Below are 18,205 nucleotides of genomic sequence, written 5' to 3'. Positions count from 1 at the left end.
ACAACACAACGCAAAGTGCTACACATAAACAAAGAAAAAGCAATGCTTTTGATAAAACAATGATTGTAATGATTTAATTACAATGATTGATGTTTGTAGTGTGTATTGTTGAAAATGAACGCTGTAAGAAACATCATGGGCTTTTTACATTTCAAACTGGACCTTTTGTTGGGAAGGTGTCGTAACACGGACCCACAACAGGGGGCGCAAGTGAACGGACAATGGATAAGAAAAGGAGTAACAATTTAATGTTGCGAAAGTACACAACGGAATACAAACAGAAATTACAGGTGCCAATTGTATACAAGAGGACAGTGGGCAGGCTCGAAGATAGGAGACCTCTGATGAACGAGGAGCCGGGGCCCACACCGCTTCCACCACCAACGGCCTGAAGAACACCGGAGCCGCCAAGTCCTGAATCCCCAGGTGGTCTCTGTCCTCCGTTGTCGGCCCTGGTACTGCTGGCAAAGAAGACACAGAAGGAGGTGAGTGTGAGTCCTCACACTCAGCAACCTTTACACTCAAAGTCTCTGGGAGGGAAAACCTCCACCTCCAGATACGTTTCTCTCGTGCAGCTCCTGTTGGTCCCTCTTCTGGATCACCACAGGAATGCGGCTGCACACAGAACAAAGTTTAGACAATCGATAATCACAGCAGAGAAGATTACCTTTGTGGTAGATGATTTCTCGGCGAGGAGGTGGAGTTGTGATCCGCTTCTTGTAAGGAGGTTAATGAGAGACAGCTGGTGAGGTTGACAGGTGACAGCTGTCACTTCCAATAGCTCTGGCGCCCTCTCATGCTTGAAGCCCGCACTCCAAGCAGGGCGCCGACTGGTGGTGGTGGGCCAGCAGTACCTCCTCTTCAGCGGCCCACATAACACCTTTTTTCCCACAATTGCACAATAACGGGGATTTTCACATCTGAAAACCAATGTACTTTCCAGAAAAGGGCCCAATATATTATATTGTGGCTGAAAAATGAATTATACAACATTTAAAAGAATGATTAGTGAATGGATGGATGGATAGATAACATCATCAACAGCCCACAATTCTGTGTGTGCAGAAAGTTTCCCCACTATCAGTAAAATTTATTTATGAATTCGTCAACTTCGCTGGCAAAGGTAATAATTTGTTGGAGGCCTGATTTGTTTGTTTGTTTGCATCACCTCTGTCTGGTATTTCTGGAGACAAACTTTATGACCTATATTAGCCTGCTGAGCAGTTGCATAATATGATCCCTTTAACTGCACTCTCATGAACAATAATATTCATAGCTACACTGACTATGCGTGGATTTTTGAGAAATTTGTGACATAATGAAGTAAGCAACAACTGATCGTTTTTCATTAAATATCAGTAAAGTTTCTGGCCAGCATTCATCCACTGTGTCTCCAGACTCAAATAAACTCTGAATTTGAGATGGGCATCTTAGCTTAATAGAAGTGTAATAATATTTCAAGTTGATAAAACCATAAATATTTTATCCAGAACAAAGTTAGGATACATGGGAATGAGCATTATTAATCTTAAATCCCACAACCACATTATAAACGTACACATTGAGGAACAGTTGTTAAAAAATAAATGATTAAAGTTTCTGCTTAAATTTTAGTGCCTCCACCCTTCATATTGTTCTGTCCATTTTATCCCAACCAGTTCAGACCGGTTGTGTGTTGATTTGGATTCTAAATATTTTGCCAAAGACCTCAGCAGGAGCAGTCTTGTGCTGCTGAGAGTTGCACGTGGTATTAATGAGCTGAGAGACACTTGGGCTTCTCTGTCTCGCATACCCACAGCCGCTGGTACACACACACACACACACACGTGCATACAAATATGACAAAGAAATACAAATGCCTAACACATGTGCTACATGCTTATGGATTCAGAACAAGGCTCTAACACCCTGGTTACACTCAGTCCACGACCGATGTGCAATTGAAAAATGGCCTCTGCTTGCTGTCACTCTCACTGGCTCTCATCAGAGTTGCAGGCTGGTCGCAGTGGGGCCTCCATGGTCGGAAGAAAGATCCCACCTGGTCGCCATCACTCTCAATCGATCCCCAACAGGTGCGTGAGTGTATTGAACTGTTTAAAACACTCACAGGAGTTGTGCGACCGGTTAAAAGATACATGGGTCTCATAACTGGTTTTGTTAAGTCTCACAGGTCCCAACCTGATCCCATTGGCTGTAATAGATGCTCAATTGGCTCTGCATGGGGTTGCATTGCTGATCGTGGATATTAATATGTATTTCACTCGCACAATTCTGTCGCAATGCATGTTTGGTGTAAAAACAAATAACAGATAAACTATAGACCAACCATGACTTCTGGGAGTTGACAACATGTCAAGGTCTTGTAGGTCTTATATGGGTCTCAGTTCAGTGTAAATGGGGCATAAGGCTGATGTCTCAGCTGCCTATCAACCTTACAAATTCTTAAAATTGTTTACTTTTTGGTTTGACTAGGATAAATTAATGCATTTAAAATACACATACAAATGGGTTTCATACAACAAATAAATCATCATCAGATGTTGGTAACAACCCAAGTAATCTGCACATGCAAAGAAAACAGTTATGTAATAAAATGGAGTGACAGCAAGAAAAAGTATTGAACACACTTACTGAAATTTATGTAATATCAAATCAAATTTATTTATATAGCGCCAAATCACAACAAACAGTTGCCCCAATGCGCTTTATATTGTAAGTCAAGGCCATACAATAATTACGTAAAAACACCAACGGTCAAAACGACCCCCTGTGAGCAAGCACTTGGCAACAGTGGGAAGGAAAAACTCCCGTTTAACAGGAAGAAACCTCCAGCAGAACCAGGCTCAGGGAGGGGCAGTCTTCTGCTGGGACTGGTTGGGGCTGAGGGAGAGAACCAGGAAAAAGACATGCTGTGGAGGGGAGCAGAGATCAATCACTAATGATTAAATGCAGAGTGGTTCATACAGAGCAAAAAGAGAAAGAAACACTCAGTGCATCATGGGAACCCCCAAGCAGTCTAAGTCTATAGCAGCATAACTAAGGGATGGTTCAGGGTCACCTGATCCAGCCCTAACTATAAGCTTTACCAAAAAGGAAAGTTTTAAGCCTAATCTTAAAAGTAGAGAGGGTGTCTGTCTCCCTGATCTGAACTGGGAGCTGGTTCCACAGGAGAGGAGCCTGAAAGCTGAAGGCTCTGCCTCCCATTCTACTCTTACAAACCCTAGGAACTACAAGTAAGCCTGCAGTCTGAGAGCGAAGCGCTCTATTGGGGTGATATGGTACTATGAGGTCCCTAAGATAAGATGGGACCTGATTATTCAAAACCTTCTAAGTAAGAAGAAGAATTTGAAATTCTATTCTAGAATTAACAGGAAGCCAATGAAGAGAGGCCAATATGGGTGAGATATGCTCTCTCCTTCTAGTCCCCGTCAGTACTCTAGCTGCAGCATTTTGAATTAACTGAAGGCTTTTCAGGGAACTTTTAGGACAACCTGGTAATAATGAATTACAGTAGTCCAGCCTAGAGGAAATAAATGCATGAATTTATTTTTCAGCATCACTCTGAGACAAGACCTTTCTAATTTTAGAGATATTGCGCAAATGCAAAAAAGCAGTCCTACATATTTGTTTAATATGCGCATTGAATGACATATCCTGATCAAAAATGACTCCAACATTTCTCACAGAGAGTCAAGAAAAATAATGGTGACGTATCTCCAGGTGTTCTGGGACAGGCACAATCACACACAAAAAAAAAAAAAAAAAAATCTAGCACGAGTAAATGTTTTGTTTTTTTTGAATAGGAGTTATAATTGTATGGGGAGTCAGAGGTGTATCTGGTGGAGTGATTGTTAGGCGGTTAGAAGTCCGCCTGGGCTCACTTAATTGTTAATTTTTTATGTGTTTTTAGGTATTTTCTGTTTGGGTTTGTTGGGTCGTTTTATTTTGTTGTTTTTTATTTCTCTACATCCCTAACCCCAACCTCACTTGCCCCAAGACCGTTTGTCTTGTGGGTTGTGGGGTGGTGCAGGTTGGTCACGCTGAGCATTCTCAGAAGACCTCTGCACCTGGGGGGGGTGTTAGAGGCGTTTTTCTTGGTTTGGTTAGGGCCCGGTTCCACTCCAGCCTCGGTGAGCCTTTATACCGTTCGTCATTGGTGTTGCCGGGGTGTGGTGCAGCAGAGACTTACCTCAGTCGGAGGGATGGGCCGATCTGTTGCCGTTCGCCATTTCGGTAGTTCCACCCCTCCCGAGAGGCTGGGGTATGGTCGAGTTGGGGCACCGGACGTATTTCCGGTTCTCCGCTGCGCCTTGGGGTTGGATCTGGGTTAGTTTTTTCCTGTTCCCTTCTCCGGCTTAATGTTTTGAGCCGTTTGCCAAAGTTGAGCCGCCGAGAGGCTCTGGGAGGGACCCGGGGTCTTTCGGGGTGCCGGGGAGGGTAACAGGGTTTACGTTCGTTTTATATCCCCCCGGGGTTGTTTTTGGTAGTCCTCCGGGGGTTGATTTTTGATTTTGTTCTGTTTCCTTCCGGGTTCCACCTCCAGGGTTGATGGGACGGTCCTCTGGGGGGGAATTGGCTAGGGGCCAACTAGCCAAGTGTGACCGGGTCTGGGGTTCCGGGGTTGTGGGGAGGGTACCTCCTGGGGTTGATGGTAGGTCCCCTGGGGGGCGCCGTTTTGCTCCATGTACACCTGGGGACCTTTGTGGGATTATGGTTCTGGCTGTTCCTCCTGGAACTGGCGATGAAGGCCTTCTGGGGGGGTTTGGGCTCTGCAGGTCATTCTGGGGGGGTTGTTTGTTATTTTTCTTTTATGCATTTATGTTTGTATTGTGTTTGTGGGGCTGTGTTGGGTTTTTGCGTTTGGGAGTTTTTCTTTCCTTCCCGGGGTTTGATGGGACGGTCCCCTGGGGAAGTTTTGGGTGGGTTTTATGTTTTTTTTTTGGTGTGTTGAATTGTACTGGGGAATGTTTTGGGGCTTTTGTTGATTCCAGCCGGCCTTCCAGCTGCGGTGCCTGTCCTGCTGTCTGTGGTGGACCTTAGGAGCGTGGTGCCGTCTGCTTCCTGACGTGGACCCCGGAGGGAGGTGCTGTTCTCGGGCCTGGTCTGTTCGGTCGCCGGGAGGCTTCCCGTTGATGGGGGGGTACTGTTGTGTGTTGGGGGGGTGGCTGGATGTTTTGGTGTTCTTTTCTTTTCTTTGCTCTTCAGGTGGCATGAGAACTGATTTGTCTGTGGAGAAGGTGCTGGCTGAAGAGTCCTCACCCTCATCAACATCATGTGTAGCACCTGTGACTGGTGCTCACATGCAGCCTTAAAGACTTTCAGCTAAAGCGGATAATTGGATGGCGTTCTGCATTTAAGGCATGTGTGATTCAAGCAGAACTGCCGGGAACTCGACCTTGTGATGTTCGTTTGTGAGACGCTGAGGACCACGCCTGGGTTTGACACATCGAGCCCGTGAAGCAAGGAAGGGTGAGGACACATGCTGTCAGCACACATCAAAGGTGATTAAGTGTTTGACTAATTGTTGATAGTAACTTGGTGTTTTGTTACACAGTATACTTGAATTGTGATGAGAATTGTGCAGCTTGCTTCTCACTGCTGTGGCATGCGGATAAGTGATCCTCCACCTGTTGTGAGAAGCTGCTCATTTGCATAAAGTTAAAAAGATACAGACCTGAATGTGTTGCTGATAGCGTGTGTCTTTTGAAAGATATTGTTGTAACTGCTGACTTACCTCACCTCTTCTTTGCTTCACAGAGAGTCAGTTTGTCGTGTCCACCTGGGGGGTGTTTGGCGGTGGCAGTGGGTCCAGGAGTGCCGGGCTTTGATCCTTACGGGCGCTGGAGAGCGTGCCAACAGTCACTCCACCAGAAGGACGCTATTTTTGTTTTTACACTTTTTATGCACAGCGGGTGGAATAAATATATTGTTTTTGGAACCGCTTTTCTGGTTATTTGTAGCGCTGGGTTCCATCTGACGCAGGTCCGCTCCTCAACCCGCGTCGACACATAACAAATAAGCTGGAATGGAAGATTGCTGCTAATCCTCTGCCTCGGCCCGTGCTACGAGCATTCTGGCAGTTAGTGTGCCTCGGGGGTGTTGACTCATTTAAACTAACATATTCATCCTGCTGTAACCAGGTTTCTGTAAGGCAGAATAAATCAATATGTTGATCAATTATTATATCATTTACTAACAGGGACTTAGAAGAGAGAGACCTAATGTTTAATAGACCACATTTAACTGTTTTAGTCTGTAGTGCAGTTGAAGGTGCTATATTATTTTTTCTTTTTGAATTTTTATGCTTAAATTGATTTTTACTGGTTATTGGTGGTCTGGGAGCAGGCACCGTCTCTACGGGGATGGGGTAATGAGGGGATGGCAGGGGGAGAGAAGCTGCAGAGAGGTGTGTAAGACTACAACTCTGCTTCCTGGTCCCAACCCTGGATAGTCACGGTTTGGAGGATTTAAGAAAATTGGCCAGATTTCTAGAAATGAGAGCTGCTCCATCCAAAGTGGGATGGATGCCGTCTCTCCTAACAAGACCAGGTTTTCCCCAGAAGCTTTGCCAATTATCTATGAAGCCCACCTCATTTTTTGGACACCACTCAGACAGCCAGCAATTCAAGGAGAACATGCAGCTAAACATGTCACTCCCGGTCCGATTGGGGAGGGGCCCAGAGAAAACTACAGAGTCCGACATTGTTTTTGCAAAGTTACACACCGATTCAATGTTAATTTTAGTGACCTCCGATTGGCGTAACCGGGTGTCATTACTGCCGACGTGAATTACAATCTTACCAAATTTACGCTTAGCCTTAGCCAGCAGTTTCAAATTTCCTTCAATGTCGCCTGCTCTGGCTCCCGGAAGACAATTGACTATGGTTGCTGGTGTCGCTAACTTCACATTTCTCAAAACAGAGTCGCCAATAACCAGAGTTTGTTCCTCAGCGGGTGCGTCGCCGAGTGGGGAAAAACGGTTAGAAATGTGAACGGGTTGGCGGTGTACACGGGGCTTCTGTTTAGGGCTACGCTTCCTCCTCACAGTCACCCAGTCGGCCTGCTTTCCTGGCTGCTCGGGATCTGCTGGAAGGGAACTAACGGCGGCTAAGCTACCTTGGTCCGCACCGACTACAGGGGCCTGGCTAGCTGTAGAATTTTCCACGGTGCGGAGCCAAGTCTCCAATTCGCCCAGCTACACTTATTACAAGTACCATTACTGCTAAAGGAGGCCGAGGAATAACTAAACATTTCACACCCAGAGCAGAAAAGTGCAGGAGAGACAGGAGAAGGCGCCATGCTAAATCGGCTAAGAGCTAGTAGCTGCGCTAAGCTAGCGGATTCCTAAAAACACACAAAGTGATTAATGTGTAAATAATTTAGAGGTGATTCAGCAGAGGGAGTGCTTTAGTTAAGGCACGTGAAGATTACACTGTGAAACAAATTATCTAGTTAACTAGATCAATCTAACTGCGCAGATTTAACAGATACAGCAAAACACCGCTGTACTCCGGAACAGGAAGTGATACAATACCGCAGTGAGAGCCAACCACCAGTAGAGGCAGTAATACTTTGTACAAAAGCCTTTGTTGGTAATGACAGCGTCAAGATGGCTCCTGTATGGAGAAACTAGGCTCATGGATTGCTCAGGTGTGATTTTGGCCCATTCTTCCACATAAACAGTCTTCAAATCTTGAAGGTTCCGTGGACCTCTAATATGAACTCTGATCTTTAGTTCTTTCCACTGATTTTCTATTGGATTCAAGTCAGGTGATTGGCCTGGCCATTCTAGCAGCTTTACTTTCATTCTCTGAAACCGACTGAGAGTTTCCTTGGTTGTGTGTTTGGAATCACTGACTTGCTGGAATGTCCACCCTCATTTCATCTTCATCATCCTGGTAGATGGCAGCAGATTTTCATCAAGAATGTTTCGGTACATTTTTCCATTCATCCTTCCTTCAATTATATGAAGTTTGCCAGTGTCATATGCTGAAACACAGCCCCACACCATGATGTTCCCACATCCAAACTTCACTATTAGTATGGTGTTTTTGGGGTGATGGGCAGTGCCATTTGACCTCCAATTATGGTGTGTATTGTGAGATCCAAAGCGTTCAATTTTGGTCTCATCTGACCAGACTATTTTCTCACAGTATTCCCCAGGCTTGTCTAAATGTTGTGCAGCAAACTGTAAACAAGCTTCAACATGCTTTTTCTTCAGCAATGGAGCCTTGTGTGGTGAGGGTGCATACAGGTCTTGGCAGCTGAGTGCATTACTTATTTTTTTCTTTGAAACAATTGTACCTGCTAATTTCAGGTCTTTCTGAAGCTCTCCACAAGTGGTCCTTGACTCTTGGACAATTCTTCTGACAATTATTTTCACTCCTCTGTCAGAAATCTTGTGAGGAACACCTGGCTGTGGCCAGTTTATGGTGAAATAATGTTCCACTTTCAGATCATGGCCCCAACAGTGCTCACTGGAACATTCAGAAGTTTAGAAATCCTTTTGTAACCAATGCCATTGGTATGTTTTGCAACAACAATGTTGCAAAGATCTTCACAGAGCTCTTTGTTCTTACCCATCATGTGATGTTTCTTGTGTGACACCTTAGCAATGAGACACCTTTTTATAGGCCATTAGTTGGGACTGAACTAACTGATATTAATTTGCACTGACAAAGGGCAGGAGTGTTTTCTACTTTCCATGTGTTTTTGCACCTCCCCTTCTTCATGTGTCCAATATTTTTTTCTGTGTCACTTCCAACCTGGTCTCACAGCAAGTCATGATTCAGCAGCACGAAATATATATGAATCTATTGGTTCATGATATTGTTATAGTTATGGTTGGGTTGGGGGTAGGAGTAGGGTTAGTAATAGTGAGTTTAAAAAAAAACCCTGTCACGAAAATTTCACTTATTTCGTGACGGGAGCACGTAAAAAAAAAAAAACGTGACTGGGCTGTTACTTCACATTATTACACATAACTTTTTTCTGTACTTATTTGTTTTGGCTTCTTTATGTGCGTATTACTTGTGCTGTTACTGACATCTGGTGAAATTTTTGTGTCAATAGCACCTTTAGAAATATATTATATTACCCGTTGTATGAGTTATGTATGAGTATATGTATGAGTTAGAGATCAAATGAAGCCTCTGACTACAGTGTCACACAAAGTCTTCCTTTCTCCACATTATTTTGTTCTCTGATTAATCATGCATTTGTTCTGAAATTTATATTATTCCTCCTTCCATTCAACAGCACAATCCACCTTATTCTGTGCAGCTCCTCTCAACCAGTCATTTTCTTTGTCTGTGTTGCATTTTCTTTTTCTGTTTTCCCTGAAGCTCACACTGTGGTTGGTTCACAAGAGCAAGAAAAACCCACTGGAATTCACTATATTTATACAACACATACTGCATACGCATGCAGGCGCACGCACACACCCACACACACTTGCACAGAAGCTTTGCCTCATCTCTTCATACACAGTGCCCTCCAAAAGTATCAGGCCCCTTGGCATTTCACACCAAGGGGCCTGATGGCATAATTTGTTTTTGCCATTTCAAACAGGCTTCTCAATCTAAAATGTCTAGAATTTCTTTCTCAAACTCAAACTAAAAGCAAATCTCTACAGCTTGGCATAAATTAATTAAAATATAAAAGCCAAGATGATGGGTTGCATAAATAATGGGCCCCTTTTGTATAACACATGCAAATCAGTTTTATTGGCAAGTATTTTTGTTTTTTTGCTTTTTTTTTCCAGACAAGTCAGGATGGATACATGAACACTTCCAAGTCACTGAATATGTCTTGGACTTTACTGACATCAATTATGAAGAAATAAAAACAGTAGGGCACTCTATAGTAAATCTGTGTATAATTTTAGAAATGTTTTTATGTTGAGAAAGCTGATTAACTTTTTGTATTAAAAATGGCATAAACAAATTAAAATGTGTGAAATACCAAGGGGCTCAATACTTTTGGAGGGCACTGTAAGTATACAAGGTCAGCTGTCGTGACTGCAGTTTGTGTGCACAGTAGAAGAGAGAAAGTGCAGGCATCCTTTTTTTGGTAGTTTGTTTGGATGCCGTTCCTCTTTGTGTGTAAAAACGCGTGTTTCAGATTTTGCAAATGATGACAGACTCAGTGAAGGAGCTCAGAGGTTCTGTTCTGTGTTGTGTGCACATCTGTGCTGATCGAGGACAAGTTGCATTCAGGACCCAGCTTGGTATACACATTGTTGAAAGTTTCAAAAAGCGTATACCAGGTCCTGGAGAACATGACCCACTTTCCATACCTTAGCAACCATGTGTCATCAAATGCCGACAACGATGACAAGATCCAACACCAACTCAAGTGTGCAGAAACTGCCTTCTGCCATTTTCAACAGTGGAGACCTTCGAAAAAAGTCGTCATGCCAATCCCACTATACAGATCTGAGATCTGGACCACCTACCGCTGCCACCTGAAGACCCTTGTGCAATTACACCAACGCTCCAAGAGGAGTACCCTCAGCATTAGGTGGGAAGACTACCATCCCAACATCAGCGTCCGAGCTGAAGTCAAGAGCCAGAACATCGAGTGTGTCATCATCAAGGACCACCTTCGGTGGGTGGATCACATTGTTAAGCTGGATTACAGCCATCTCCCCAAGCAGATCTTCTACTCCCTGCTGAGCAAAGGTAAGCAGTCCGGAGAAGGGCAGAAGAAATGCTACAATGTCCTCCTGAAGCATAAGCTTAAGAGCTGCTCCACTGACTGGAAGACCTGGAAAGAACATATGAGGGACAGAGCCAGAGGGCCTGCAAGGAACCACACAGGAGTGGAAGTCTGTGAAAACATGCGGACAAACAACATGCGGAGAAGAGGTGAAAGAGGAAGGAGACAGAGTAAGAACCTGACCAGCAGAAGCTTCCCGTAGCAACCATGTGCAGTGTCTGTAAGAAACAGTGCACATCAAAACTGGGCCTGTTCAGTCATCACCACGTCCACCATCTCGTCCCGGAATCGACCAAGAGACCATCTTTCTCGCCACCAAGGGATTGCTACAATGCACATCTGTGTGTGCGCTATCTGCCTCAGACACTGATACTAAGGACAGAAATGGTTAATGAGTTCTGGAACATCACCAGTCTGTCCTCTTGTGGCTGTTAAAAGAATTACATGGCACTCTTAAAAGAATGGAGTGGGTGAATGGATGGATGGATTAATGATACCTGAGATGGGCCCAGGCACGGGTAGTGATGCTTCCCTCGTGAAGCAGGTTGTGACTGAAGTTCAGCACTTTCAAATGGACACAGCCGCGCAGATCATCATCTGCCACCTGTTCGATGATATTTTTACTCATCTCCAGTCCCTATGTGAAAATACAGACACAGAGACAAAAGAAGAAAAATCACTATTTGTACTGTGTTTGGGGAAGCAAGAGTGAAGCCCAAGGTTCTGATCCTCAGGTTAGACCTCCTGACAAGAAATTAAAATCATTAGATTGTGATGACAGCACCTTCTACTGGAAGGTTCAAGGAATTGTCTCATCATTATGATCCAGTTTTCATTGTTGATGGATTCCCTCATCCTTCCTCATCAAGTGAAGCGGTGGTGTAATGGGCATCCATGTTGTAGCTACATCATTACAACTGTGTAATACTTTAAAAGCCTGTGTGATAAAAGCGGTAAAAGTGGAATTGCCTGTGTGACATTAATAAATGGATGACTCATTCTTAATTAATGTTTCAGAGAGCAGGTAGAGTGTATTTTAAAGGTTTTACAACACTTTTAGAGAAAAACATCTGCCTTCACAGTCCATCATCGCCTGTTTTATTTGAAAACAAAACAGCCATAATGATTTAAATATATTTTATTGGAAGTGAAAATGGCAAGAACATTTTGGGTCTTGGAGTCATTCGAACAACATTTTCCGCTGCTACCTTCCTGTCTGCAACTTCATGTGGAAGTAAAGACCAACTGATAAGATCAGTTTCTTTAGTAAACTAATGGCAACTGAGGTAGTTTTATTATCTTATAACCCCCAAAACCACCCCAACTTCCCATTTTGATCTGTTTTATCATTTCAAATCAATTTCAAATCAATTTTATTTATATAGCGCCAAATCACAACAAACAGTTGCCCCAAGGCGCTTTATATTGTAAGGCAAAAGCCATACAATAATTACAGAAAAACCCCAACGGTCAAAACGACCCCCTGTGAGCAAGCACTTGGCAACAGTGGGAAGGAAAAACTCCCTTTTAACAGGAAGAAACCTCCAGCAGAACCAGGCTCAGGGAGGGGCAGTCTTCTGCTAGGACTGGTTGGGGCTGAGGGAGAGAACCAGGAAAAAGACATGCTGTGGAGGGGAGCAGAGCTTAATCACTAATGATTAAATGCAGAGTGGTGCATACAGAGCAAAAAGAGAAAGAAACACTCAGTGCATCATGGGAACCCCCAGCAGTCTAAGTCTATAGCAGCATAACTAAGGGATGGTTCAGGGTCACCTGATCCAGCCCTAACTATAAGCTTTAGCAAAAAGGAAAGTTTTAAGCCTAATCTTAAAAGTAGAGAGGGTGTCTGTCTCCCTGATCTGAACTGGGAGCTGGTTCCACAGGAGAGGAGCCTGAAAGCTGAAGGCTCTGCCTCCCATTCTACTCTTACAAACCCTAGGAACTACAAGTAAGCCTGCAGTCTGAGAGCGAAGCGCTCTATTGGGGTGATATGGTACTATGAGGTCCCTAAGATAAGATGGGACCTGATTATTCAAAACCTTATAAGTAAGAAGAAGAATTTTAAATTCTATTCTAGAATTAACAGGAAGCCAATGAAGAGAGGCCAATATGGGTGAGATATGCTCTCTCCTTCTAGTCCCCGTTAGTACTCTAGCTGCAGCATTTTGAATTAACTGAAGGCTTTTCAGGGAACGTTTAGGACAACCTGATAATAATGAATTACAATAGTCCAGCCTAGAGGAAATAAATGCATGAATTAGTTTTTCAGCATCACTCTGAGACAAGACCTTTCTCATTTTAGAGATATTGCGTAAATGCAACAAAACAAAGTCCTACATATTTGTTTAATATGCGCATTGAATGACATATCCTGATCAAAAATGACTCCAAGATTTCTCACAGTATTACTAGAGGTCAGGGTAATGCCATCCAGAGTAAGGATCTGGTTAGACACCATGTTTCTAAGATTTGTGGGGCCAAGTACAATAACTTCAGTTTTATCTGAGTTTAAAAGCAGGAAATTAGAGGTCATCCATGTCTTTATGTCTGTAAGACAATCCTGCAGTTTAGCTAATTGGTGTGTGTCCTCTGGCTTCATGGATAGATAAAGCTGGGTATCATCTGCGTAACAATGAAAATTTAAGCAATGCCGTCTAATAATACTGCCTAAGGGAAGCATGTATAAAGTGAATAAAATTGGTCCTAGCACAGAACCTTGTGGAACTCCATAATTAACCTTAGTCTGTGAAGAAGATTCCCCATTTACATGAACAAATTGTAATCTATTAGATAAATATGATTCAAACCACCGCAGCACAGTGCCTTTAATACCTATGGCATGCTCTAATCTCTGTAATAAAATTTTATGGTCAACAGTATCAAAAGCAGCACTGAGGTCTAACAGAACAAGCACAGAGATGAGTCCACTGTCTGAGGCCATAAGAAGATCATTTGTAACCTTCACTAATGCTGTTTCTGTACTATGATGAATTCTAAAACCTGACTGAAACTCTTCAAATAGACCATTCCTCTGCAGATGATCAGTTAGCTGTTTTACAACTACCCTTTCAAGAATTTTTGAGAGAAAAGGAAGGTTGGAGATTGGCCTATAATTAGCTAAGATAGCTGGGTCAAGTGATGGCTTTTTAAGTAATGGTTTAATTACTGCCACCTTAAAAGCCTGTGGTACATAGCCAACTAACAAAGATAGATTGATCATATTTAAGATCGAAGCATTAATTAATGGTACGGCTTCCTTGAGCAGCCTGGTAGGAATGGGGTCTAATAAACATGTTGATGGTTTGGATGAAGTATCCTTAAACCTAGTTACAGTGCTTTCTGAAAGCCTTCTAGTGTAATGAAACTTATTCCCCACTGCTGGGTAGTCCATCAGAGTAAATGTAAATGTTATTAAGAAATGATCAGACAGAAGGGAGTTTTCAGGGAATACTGTTAAGTCTTCAATTTCCATACCATAAGTCAGAACAAGATCTAAGATATGATTAAAGTGGTGGGTGGACTCATTTACATTTTGAGCAAAGCCAACTGAGTCTAATAATAAATTAAATGCAGTGTTGAGGCTGTCATTCTCAGCATCTGACATTTCTTGTGTAGATACACAAGGGGCATCACCAACAAAGAAAAAAGTATCATAAGGATGAGAAAAATGTCTATCCGTGAGTTTTCTTGTGTCATATGATGCTTTTCATGGGGACAGAATGCTTCATCCCACCATTTGGTGAAACCCGAATCAAACTCATACACTCCAGCGCCCCCTTCCATTCATTTAGATTGTGTGAATCTTAATTACTTTGTATAAATGGAAGTGGCTTGGACCCCCCCCCCCCCCCCCACACACACACACACACACACTGCGGAAAAGTGAGGAGATTAAAGATAAAACTGTTAACTTTACAAAAATAATGGTGCATAATGGTTAAATATTTGTTTCCTGTGTTTTTGCGCATGCTTGCCAACAAACCCAGAGCATTAAGCAAGTTGAATCAGAGGCAGTTTGTTGCTGGTTCTAATTTTTGAAGAAGGATTTTCTTCCAAGCTTTGTGAAGTGATATTTGGTTGACCTGTAAGGAAGAAGGAAGGCCTGGAGGGATGGAACGGAAACGATTGTTGCTCATGTGGAGGTGCTGAACACTCTTCAGTGGTTTGAAGGTGAGTGGTGACACAGCGCCCTCATGGAGATTGTTGTCCTCCAGCTCCAGGTACAACAGGTTTATCAAACCTGGATCAGGAATAAAAACTCTTACCATCACTGTGTGTGCAAACAGAGTGCGGTTCTCTCATGACACACGTTTCTACCTCTGAAACCGTGAGGGCCCAGTGCACTCAGACTGTTGTTGCTAATCTTGAGCTCCTCCAGTAGAGGTGGCAGAGCTGGGATCTTGGTGAGACGGTTGCCATTCAGGTTCAGCTTCTTCAGAAAGGTCAAGTTCTGCTCAACAAATCCCAGAGATAAACACAAAATGAATAGCTGTCCATAATTTTGCATTTCAACTTGCCAAGCAGGGTTGACCAAAATGAGAGCAGGTCAGGTTTGTGCATTGCCTCGGTGCCACCATTCATGTTTTATATTTAGTAAAGCCTTTCCATGTGGCTCTTCATTGAAAGCCGGTGTGGTTGATGTACGTCATGAAAAAGCTGGGGACTTAATCTCAGGCAGTAGCCAGTCCAACAGCTCTCTGTCATTACTGAGCAGAAAATTACAAAAAAAAAAAGAAAAAAAAGAAGAGAGAGAAATTTTCCCAAAAAGTAACTTCCTTTTATTTTCTACACCATTGGCTGCAGCTGTTTTCCAAAGGCTATTTGCAGCCAATACGGAAAGAATATGTGAGCTGTGGCATGTAAGGATTGGTCAGAGTGTGGCACGGTGCCTCAGCGTGGCCATTTAGAGGTTAGACCAGAGGTTATTCTTAGGAAAGATTAGTTAATGTAATTTTAAGTGCCCATATATTATTATAATGACACTGGCTAGAGCCTGATTTGGATTATAATTAAATCTCAAGTAGCTCATAAAAGGTTATAAAGTACTCACCAATTCACTCACTCATTCAGATTTAGTGTGCTGCAGATTGTTCACAGGGGAAAATTGTCAAAAAAAAAAAAGCAAAAGCAGCAGCTTGAACCTGCAGGTCATGATAAAGTAAACTAGCGCCACCTGTAGACAGTAAGCAGGGTAGCTGTAGTTTTTTTAATTATTTGTTTTTCATTTTCTTTATGAATTTGTCTGCTTTGTTTTAAATGTGTATTCTATGTTTGCTTAATGAAAACATTTAATAGAAATTCAGCATGAATTTTTCTTACAACCCCCAGATATAAAATCTTTAAAATACAGTGGTTTGCAAAAGTATTCAGACCCTTGATATTTCACACATTTTAATTTGTTTATGGCAGGGGTGGGCAATGAGGGCCGAGACACTGCAAGATTTCCTTGCAACCAATCACCTCAGCAGGTGGGTTGCTGATGAGCTTCTCCCCTGAACACAAACACCTGGTTGTCAATGAAATCACCTGCTGATGTGACTGGTAGCAAGGAAAACCTGTAATGTCTCGGCCCTTCATGGCACATGATTGCCCACCCCTGGTTTATGGCATTTCAAATACAAAAAGTAAATCAAATCAAAATCAAATCAATTTTATTTATATAGCGCCAAATCACAACAAACAGTTGCCCCAAGGCGCTTTATATTGTAAGGCAAAGCCATACAATAATTACGGAAAAACCCCAACGGTCAAAACGACCCCCTGTGAGCAAGCACTTGGCAACAGTGGGAAGGAAAAACTCCCTTTTAACAGGAAGAAACCTCCAGCAGAACCAGGCTCAGGGAGGGGCAGTCTTCTGCTGGGACTGGTTGGGGCTGAGGGAGAGAACCAGGAAAAAGACATGCTGTGGAGGGGAGCAGAGATCAATCACTAATGATTAAATGCAGAGTGGTGCATACAGAGCAAAAAGAGAAAGAAACACTCAGTGCATCATGGGAACCCCCCAGCAGTCTAAGTCTATAGCAGCATAACTAAGGGATGGTGTTGTATGGCTGGGGGGGCCTGGCTGCCTTTTGTTTCTGTCTTCTGTGCTGTCTTTTGTTTTTCCTTCCAGGTGGTACGCGTTTAGGACTGAGTGGCTGTGTGGCTGAGTTTTCAGGACCTCACCCTGATCACCTGAGGCTGATCAAGTGCAGCTCGCCAGAGACTCGACCTTGTGACCAGACGGGTGAGATCGTCATTTTGAGAGCCATCTCATCATTATGGATGCAGAGAACGTCCAGGTTTGATGCTATGGTCTGTGAAAGAGGAGGGGGTGAGGTCTCACGCTCGTCAGCACACTTCCTGAGGTACGTTAGGTTTTGTGACTAACATTTGTACAGTCAGTAAATGTGGTGTCCCTCACACCTTATTATATTGAGCTGTTATGTTAGTCGTTTAATCAGCTTCCACTGCAGTTGAGTAATGTGAACTGGGTGTTCCATGCCTGCAGGGTGGGAAGCTGATTAGTGATTAAGCCAGGAAGTGTTTGCTGTTATGTACACCTTTGAGTGGTCTCTCTGTGTGTGGAGTCTGGACTCACATGATGGTTTCTTCTTTCACAGACTCGGTTTGTCGCGGCCACCTGGGGGGTGTCGGCGGGGTCCTTGGGTCCGAACTGTTTCTGGCTCCGGACCGTTTGTGCAGCTGGGATCGCACCGTAATCCACCTCGCAGACCGCGCACTTATTTGTTTGTACTTTCATCACGTCACTGCTTATTTCATACTGGGTCCTTCAAACGCTGGTCGGTTCTCCGGGCTGCGTCCGACACATAACAGATGGTTCAGGGTCACCTGATCCAGCCCTAACTATAAGCTTTAGCAAAAAGGAAAGTTTTAAGCCTAATCTTAAAAGTAGAGAGGGTGTCTGTCTCCCTGATCCGAATTGGGAGCTGGTTCCACAGGAGAGGAGCCTGAAAGCTGAAGGCTCTGCCTCCCATTCTACTCTTACAAACCCTAGGAACTACAAGTAAGCCTGCAGTCTGAGAGCGAAGCGCTCTATTGGGGTGATATGGTACTATGAGGTCCCTAAGATAAAAAGGGACCTGACTATTCAAAACCTTATAAGTAAGAAGAAGAATTTTAAATTCTATTCTAGAATTAACAGGAAGCCAATGAAGAGAGGCCAATATGGGTGAGATATGCTCTCTCCTTCTAGTCCCCGTCAGTACTCTAGCTGCAGCATTTTGAATTAACTGAAGGCTTTTCAGGGAACTTTTAGGACAACCTGATAATAATGAATTACAATAGTCCAGCCTAGAGGAAATAAATGCATGAATTAGTTTTTCAGCATCACTCTGAGACAAGACCTTTCTAATTTTAGAGATATTACGTAAATGCAAAAAAGCAGTCTTACATATTTGTTTAATATGCGCTTTGAATGACATATCCTGATCAAAAATGACTCCAAGATTTCTCACAGTATTACTAGAGGTCAGGGTAATGCCAT

General features: G+C 43.3%; 1 protein-coding gene across 1 annotated transcript in view; it reads right to left on the bottom strand.

The window, feature by feature from the left end:
- Positions 1 to 18,205, bottom strand: part of si:dkey-32e6.6 (extracellular matrix protein 2) — a 49,496-nt gene that overhangs the window by 3,675 nt on the left and 27,616 nt on the right. Inside the window, exons 6-8 of the mRNA XM_034172537.1 lie at positions 15,037 to 15,169; positions 14,802 to 14,959; positions 11,217 to 11,356 (exon numbers count right to left, since the gene is read on the bottom strand). Coding sequence (XP_034028428.1) covers positions 11,217 to 11,356; positions 14,802 to 14,959; positions 15,037 to 15,169 — 431 coding nt within the window. The remainder of the gene's footprint in view (positions 1 to 11,216; positions 11,357 to 14,801; positions 14,960 to 15,036; positions 15,170 to 18,205) is intronic.

The sequence above is a fragment of the Thalassophryne amazonica genome, chromosome 6 (assembly GCF_902500255.1).
Source record: "Thalassophryne amazonica chromosome 6, fThaAma1.1, whole genome shotgun sequence".
Taxonomy (NCBI): Eukaryota; Metazoa; Chordata; class Actinopteri; order Batrachoidiformes; family Batrachoididae; genus Thalassophryne; species Thalassophryne amazonica.
The sequence above is the reverse complement of the archived record's forward strand: the minus strand, read 5'-3'. Positions and strand labels throughout refer to the sequence as shown.